Source organism: Orycteropus afer, unplaced genomic scaffold (assembly GCF_000298275.1).
Source record: "Orycteropus afer afer isolate SDZICR_OR568_19922 unplaced genomic scaffold, OryAfe1.0 scaffold00924, whole genome shotgun sequence".
In the NCBI taxonomy this organism is placed as follows: Eukaryota; Metazoa; Chordata; class Mammalia; order Tubulidentata; family Orycteropodidae; genus Orycteropus; species Orycteropus afer.
Window position 1 is genome coordinate 136,691 of NW_006922511.1, and position 7,867 is coordinate 144,557.

Consider the following 7,867-nt stretch of genomic DNA (forward strand, 5'->3'; position numbering starts at 1 on the left):
ATGGATTGATACAGTGGCTGCGATGATGGGCTCGAGTATAGGATGGATTGTGGGGCTGGCGCGGGATCGGGCAGTGTTTCCTTCTGCTGTGCATGGGGTCGCTATGAGTCGGAAACGACTCGACGGCACTTAACAACAACAACAACAGTTGGGTCCTACATCAAAGTCTTGAAAAACTTTATAATACTATGCAGATGTTTTGCCACTTATAGAAAGTAGTCATACAGTAAGAAATGGTCTATTTGAAACAATAAGCAATGTGTCTTTCCAACAGATAATGATTCCACACGAAAACCGAACCAGTGAGGCCATGTACAACAAAATGAACATTTCTGAACTGAGTGCTATGATACCCCAGGTTGGTAAAAACTATCCAGGAAAGTCTGTCTTAACTGATCATTTTACAAGTGATTGCGTTTTATATGTGTTTAAATTTTTGCCTTGTAATACCAATCAGTCTCTTCAGTTATTATCATCTTTGTTGACCATCCCATCCTGTGTCCTTTTTCCGTGCATCAGTAAGGAATGCTTTCTCTTTCCAGCAGTGGCTTAAAAACTTAAAGTCTGTTTTCCTATATGAGAAAAGCCTAAAATTAGGTGATTGTTGGTATTGATCCATCTGTTTAATAATGCCAAAGACCAAAATTCTTTTTATCTTTCTCTTCCACTCTTCTTATTGTGTTGGTTTTTGACTTCATGTTTGGCGACCCCTAGTTGCAAGATAGCTACCACAGCTCCATGTATCACATCTGCCATCAGGGCAGGAAGAAGGGGGAAGAGCCAACGATGGTATGTCTGATTCTTTTTATTAGGATAAACTAAAGCCTTTCCAGAATATCTCCAGATGTCTTCCCTTTATTTCTTATTCAGTAGAATCACATGGCCACCCTACCAATATGCGAGGCTGGGTTTCTCATTTCATTAGTGGAGGCAGGCAAGGGAGTAAAGATGAGAAATCACTTTTAAGGCAGCCGATCAAAACACCAAATTGTATTTTAGGTTATACAGTGTTGCTCTGAAGGATGGATATATGTGAGCTTTTGTTGCTGCTTGTTTCCCTGTGTTTAGAAAGGCCATGTCAGGGCGAAGATCAGTACTTTCCTGGGATGATCTGTATGCCAGTAAACAAATGAAGGTGTGTGAGAGAGAGACAGTGATAGTGAGTGTTTGAGCATGCAAGCACACACGTTGTAGTGCAAGAAGGGAGGAGAGGAGTGTACAGGAGAGAGAGAGAATACAGGAAGGATGGAGGGAGTTAGGAGAGCAGAAGGGGAGAGGGCGCAGAGCATGCATATCACTGTGAGTGTGTGTGTTGTCCATGTGTAGGTCACAGCAGAGCACATGTTCTGCGTATGATTAAGGCATTGGGTCTGGGTAGCAATGCTCAGGAATTTATTCTCTAGATGCGAGCAGTTACATCTTTGGCTAATGATTTGTTCTGAAATTGCAAGCAGTGGGTTATGTCTTGTCTTTCTCCTCTCTTGCTGCCTTTCTTCATTTCCTAGGGCTACCATAACAGAATACTACAAACGGGACAGCGTCCAAGGACAGAAATCTATGGTCTCACATTTCTGGAGGGTAGAAGTCCAAATCTGTGTGTCCACCAGGGCATGCTCCCTTTGAAGGCTCTAGAGGAAGATCTTTCTTACTTGGTTAAGGAGATGTTTTATTTCTTCATCACACTCTAGCTTTTGTTGTTATTAGTTATTGTCAAATCGATTCTAACTCATGGTGGCTTCATATGTGTAGAGGAGAACTGCTCTATAGGGTGCCCTTTTGATATCAGATCGGCAGCCCTGTCTTGAGGTGCTTCTGGGTGAATTCGAATTGCCAACCTTTCAGCTACTAGCTGAGCACTTAACCCGTTTGCGCCACCTAGCGACTCCTAAGATCTTTTTTCTTTGATTGTAGTTTGGGTGAAAGTTTACAGGGCATGTTAGTTTGCCATTTAACAATTTATACACAGTTTGTTTCATGACATTGGCTGCAATGTCTTCAGTGTAATAGTATTTCCTCCTGGCTTTTCTGTGTCCGTCCATCCTCTTGCTTGCCCCTTCCTGCCTTCTGCCTTCGTTTTTGGGCACAGGCTGCTCTTTGGTCTTGTATGTTTGGTTGTTCTGAGGAGTATATTTCTCCTTGGTGTTATTATTCATTTCATAGGCCTGTCGTTTGGCTGAAAGTTGATCCCTTTCAAAAAGGGTGTGTCAAAGGGCCATAGTCTCGGGGGGGTCCACCAACCTCTCACAAACCAGTGAGTCTGGTCTTTTTGGTGATTTTAAATTTTGTTTTACTCTTTTTTACTCCTGCTGTTCTGTTCAGAAATTTCTATTGTGATCCTGATCAGAGTGGTTGGTAGTGTTAGCCAGTTACCATCTAGTTCTGGTGGAAGATCCTTTCTTATCTCTCCTAGCTTTGGGGAACTCTGCCAAAACAACCACAAAACCCACTGCCATCGAGGTAATTATAATTCATAGTCACCCCCATTGGGTTTCTGAGGCAGTAAATCTTTACAGAAGCAGATGGCCCAGTCTTGCTTCTATAGTGTGGGTAGCAGTGAGATGCTTAGCAGTGAGATGCCTTGAGTGCTGTGCTACCAGAGCTTCTTTTGGTTTTTGGTTTGGTGGCATAGTGGGTAAAACATTTGGCTAACTGGAAGGTCAGTGGTTCAAACTCACAACGTGATCCATGGGAGGAAGGTGAGGCAATCTACTTCCATAAAGATTTACGGCCTTAGAAACTCAAAGGGGGTCACTATGAGTTGGAATCAACTTGATGGCAGTTGGGTTTTTTTTTTTGTTTGGTGATTTCTTGGCTTGTAGTTGCATCTTCAGATGGCTATATTCCCGGTCTATGTCTCTCTTCTGTATAGTTGTGTTGGATTAGGGTTCACCCTTCTCCAGTCTGACTTCATGTTAATTTAACTGATAAGATCTTCAAAGACTATTTCCAGACAAAGTCACATTCAAGGTACCAGGTGTTAGTATTTTGACATACCTCCATATCTTCGTGGGGGACACAATTCAATCCACAACACTGCCTAATCGAGGTTACCTCACTTGCTTTTCTCTCTCACTCCTCAGTTCGACTGGCTGGGCTACATCAAGAAAGTCATCGACACAAGACTCTACCCCCATCTGAAGGATATCAGCCCCTCGGAGGACATAGTCGTCCGTGTCCCACAGTACTTTAAGGATTTGTTCAGGATTTTAGGCACAGAGAGGAAGAAGTAAGAACTGTCATGCGAATTTTACTGAGTCCTGTGTTTTTCCTTTAACTTATAAGGGTTTTCATTCTGATGTCCTTTGGAAAGTGTGTGTGTGTGTGTGTGTGTGTGTTTTCAAAGGTACATCAAAGGAATCACGGGGAAAATCGCAGTGTCCTTTGTGACAAATTGGTCCAAACCACCGTTGGGCGTAATTTATTCTTATATACAGTATTCTTACTCCCAAATTACTGTGTAATTTATACACAAGATTCTTGCCCCTTATTTCTGGTCTGTCTCAGTACTGTTCTCTCTGAAGGCCTAAATTGTTTATCATTTCTGGAAACTAGTAATATAATGGTGTTATTTTCTGAGATTTCTACATGAACATCTTCTCTTTTTCCAGTTCATTTTCGGTCGTTTGCTGCTTTTTTCTGATTTCTTTTCCAGCCAATAAGTGGCTTTGTGGCAATAAACCAAAATACCTACACTGTGCAGATAAAAGGCCACTAGAACAGCTGTAGAAAAATTACACTAATGAAACAACTTCAGGAACTGTCAAGTTTTCCTCATTTTAGAGGATATTTTAGAATGTGTTAATTTGCTACTTTAGCACTACAAAGAAAGGCAGTCCTGAAAATGCCAGGGTTGGGGGTCGAGGAGAGGATTTTGCATGTTTGTTGAGCTGTTCATATTTGACTCCAGATAATGAAGCTCAGAAGGGTCAACTAGTTGAAAAGGACAATTTACTAAGCTAATTGCTGGGCCAAGATTAAAAATGCTATTTTCTTATTTGGACTCAAACAAGGCTCTGTTGCCCGGAGGTATGTACAAGAGTCATAAGAATAAAGTTCAACATCCATCCTCCTCTATGGAAGCACTTGGACACCTTTGAGGAGTTTCTGTTCTTTTTAAATACAATATCTTCTGGTGATAAGCGTAATATGTACTCACTTGAAGAAAACCTTCGGGAAAGTAAACACACAGAAAAGGAAGAGAAGAAATAACTCACTTGAAACACTACTGTTTAGACATAAGCAGGGATTCTTTGAGAAATTTCTAAATGAAAATTTGTATCTAGGGCAGGTGTGCATGGTTGTTTTTCCAGTTGCCATCAAGTGTACTGTGGTCCAACCATGGTGATCCCATGAGTGTCAGAGGAGAACTGTGCTCCAAAAGGTTTTCAGAGGTTGATGTCCAGGCCTTTCTTCCGAGGGGCTTCTGAGTGGCCTTAAACTGATAGCCTTTTGGGTACCAGCAGTCTGTTAACTGATTGCACCACCCCTTGCTATTCAAAGTGTGTTGCATGGATCAGTAATACCAGCAGCATCACGTTGGGCCTTGGTCAAAAATACAGAACCCTAAGCCCCCTTCTCCACAGATTCTGATTCAATAGATCTGGAACGAGGCCCAGGAATCTGTATTTTTAACAAGCACCCTAGGGAGTCTTATAATTAGGTTTTAGGGGGAATCACTGCATTAGAGGACTTGTATTTAAGTACTTTCTAGCTCTGAAATACTATAAAATATGACCCAAATGATTTTCTACTCCTATTTCATTGAGTTACTTGGCCCATTTACTATTTTGGTGGTAATTTCAGTTGCAAGGTATAGTTTGTCACGCTATATATTTATTCTTTAGCATCTAAAATGCTAATTTCTACTAGCATTGGTGTTACTGTCAGTTGTAAGGTAATAGGTACTTTTGGAAATTGTATTAGTTAGATTTCCAGAGATATCACATTTACAGCCAGTAGATAGATTGGGCCTTGGTTTACTGTATCGGAGAAAATCATCTCTATGCTAACGGTCAAATTTTAGAATTACAGAACCTTCTACAATGAAAGGCATCAGGACAGGCTGTGATTAGAGGCAGATTTTAATTAGGTTCTTGTCAAAATGGTAATTTGTGCGAATGTAAATAGAGTGCATGACAGTAGGCAAAAATATGGACAGAAAAGTTTACCTGGAGACAATGTATGTATGTATGTATACATATAACTTCATTTTAAAACAAAGACAAGAACAGATTTCTTTTACAGAGTTGTTTATTGCCCAGCAACCAGTTCATCAGAAACAGCTTGTATTTTTTGTATTCTTGTGAGATTTCCAGCCACTGGACAAATCTTGAGAATACTGATAACAACAGAACTTTGAATGGTTCATTCTGGTTCAGTCGCCTGCTGAGAATTTGCATTTCCACCCCAGATGTACTGAATCAGAATCTACATTTTCACAAGATCCCCAGGTGCATCTTGTGGAATGTACATTAAATTCTTGTTCAAATGTAGCTCGTTGCTACATTGCATTCCTCTACTTTATTTATTGCTATTTGGGAAAATTTTCGTACTGTTGAAAATACTTTTCAGGGGGGAAAAAGCAATTATGTGTTATTTTCAAGGGCTGTTGCTAAGTCTGATTTTTTTTTTTAATCTATCTGAGCATTAGGTGGCAGTGATTCTGTCATTATGGCCATGTCTATTCCTGGCATAATAATATTAGCACTCCAGAGCGGCAAGCCACAGCGTCCTGTCAGTCTATTTATGCCATGTGGAGAAACTCGTCAGTGCCATTGCCTCGCTGTGTGAGCTTCTTCCCATTCCACCTTCTAGCTCTTGTTATGCCATCGTCTTAGTAATGCCTTGGCCCTGAAGGCCTCACACACTATTCTGTTTGGATACCCACAGATTGCGATGAAGCACCATTGTCAGAGTTTCTTGGGGTCTGTGCGACTGGCCAGGAAATCTTTGCTGGATTAGAGGTGTTACTTCATCCCTGTGGAGGCTGTGAAAACACAGTCTTTAGAGTTGGAACCACTTGGCCCTAGCTTAGTATTCATTCCTTATTACAGCGTTTCTCCAAGTTGGCTGCACATCGGACTTAGCTGGGTTCTACCCCAGAGGTTCTGATGTAATTGGTCTGGGGAAGCCTGGGCATCTGGACTTCTAAAACTTCCAGGGGAATGTACTGAGGTTGAGACCCATTGAGTTGTGAGGAGCTACTTAATGATTCTAAGCCTCAAGTTTTCTTATAGATCAAATGGATATGATACTATCTCTCCTGTAGTGATGCTGTGAGGGTTATAGATAACATGAGATGCCTACCTAGCATGATTTTAGGGGAAATGGACAGGCCTATGCTTCTACAACCCCAACATAGTTCCTCCATACTGTCTCTTCCACTGCAACCATCGGGTCCCATTCTAACCACTTTCGCAGTTCCTCTGGCTCATTATCGTCCTTTTGTCCTTTTGAGAAAATCCCTTTTGAATTCATTAGGGACATTTGCTGGCCGTTGACTTTCTAATCTGCACCTGTGGATCTAGCACAGCTCTTAAACCCAGCAAACAGTATTTTAACACTGAAGAACATATAGCCTTGTACGAGGGTCAGGGTCTGACTGTTTAATGTTCTAGACACTGGGCCTTGATTGCTGCCTGTGTTTCCCTAACATAGCCTCCCTGCCTACCTCCTCAAGTGATGACCCTGCTCACCTTCCTCTCCAACACATTGGCTCATTGCCATACCTGTTCAGAATCCATGTTCCTGCTTCACACATCAAAACCTTCCAAGCTTAGGCACAGCTCAAGCCCTGTCCCTCTCCTGAAGCCTACCCATATCCCCCAGTTTGAGTTGTGTCCTCCTTTGGGGAGGTGTCTAGCACACACTTTGTGTGTCCTCCCTTCTAGATGCTAGGGTCTACAAATTTATTATGTACTCATTTTATCTCCCCTGCTCAGCTGAAAGTTTCCAGAGATCAGAAACTGTCTTCCTCACATTTCCATCTTCACAGCACCTAGAACTTTAGTATGTATCTTGGTACTCAGGATGTATTGGCTGGGTAAATGAAAGAAGGATCCCTTATGTACTTAGAGTATGTCCTTTAAATTTAAAAAAGCTGATTATACCAACAGTTCAAATGTGAAGTTATATGTCCCCGACTAGACTCTCAAGTTCTCTGAGTATAGGGGCTGGGTTCCTATTGCTTTACATTCTTCAGAGCATCTGGCACATTACTTGGCCACCAGTAAGTGCTCAATGAACACTTTTTGTCTTGCTTAGGAGTACAGATGTGAATTCAAACACTCCACAGGAATGAGCAAAAGCGCATACTTACTGCAGCAGTCTCCACAGAACCTGGGTGAGGCTGGACATTGCTGGTTAGAGCAGTGGTCTCCAAAGGGGAGGGTGCATACCCCAAATACAACCCATCGGGTCCAAGGAAATTTTAGAATTTCTGTACACTGTTGGTTTTTTACTTAAAAGATTATTAGATTTTATTGGGCAATCTACTTCTGTAGCCACACCACCTTAGAAACCCAAGGAGGGGTCACTATGAGTTGAAACTGACTTGTCGGCAGTGAGTATGAGTATATAATATGTAGACAGACATGGACATTTCATTTGATGGATATAGTATACATGATAGGGGTTAGTATCACCCACACTTGTTTTTAATTTGATATTTTGAAAATAATGGCAAGCAGTTTATACATACCTATGTTGTTGTTGTTGTTGTTATGTGCCATCGAGTCGGACCTGACTCATAGAGACCCCTCCTTGGGTTTCCGAGGCCGTATCACTACGGAAGTAGATTGCCCAATCTTCCTTCCGAGGAGTGGCTGGTGGATTTGAACCGTCAGCCTTCTGGTTAGCAGTCAAGAGC

At 41.7% G+C, this 7,867-nt stretch overlaps 1 protein-coding gene across 1 annotated transcript in view; it reads left to right on the top strand.

Annotated features, from left to right (window-relative positions):
- The window catches only part of PHEX (phosphate regulating endopeptidase homolog X-linked), a 361,355-nt gene that overhangs the window by 105,822 nt on the left and 247,666 nt on the right, over positions 1-7,867 (top strand). Inside the window, exons 8-9 of the mRNA XM_007958328.1 lie at positions 275-358; positions 3,081-3,226. Of these exons, the coding sequence (XP_007956519.1) occupies positions 275-358; positions 3,081-3,226 (230 nt within the window). The remainder of the gene's footprint in view (positions 1-274; positions 359-3,080; positions 3,227-7,867) is intronic.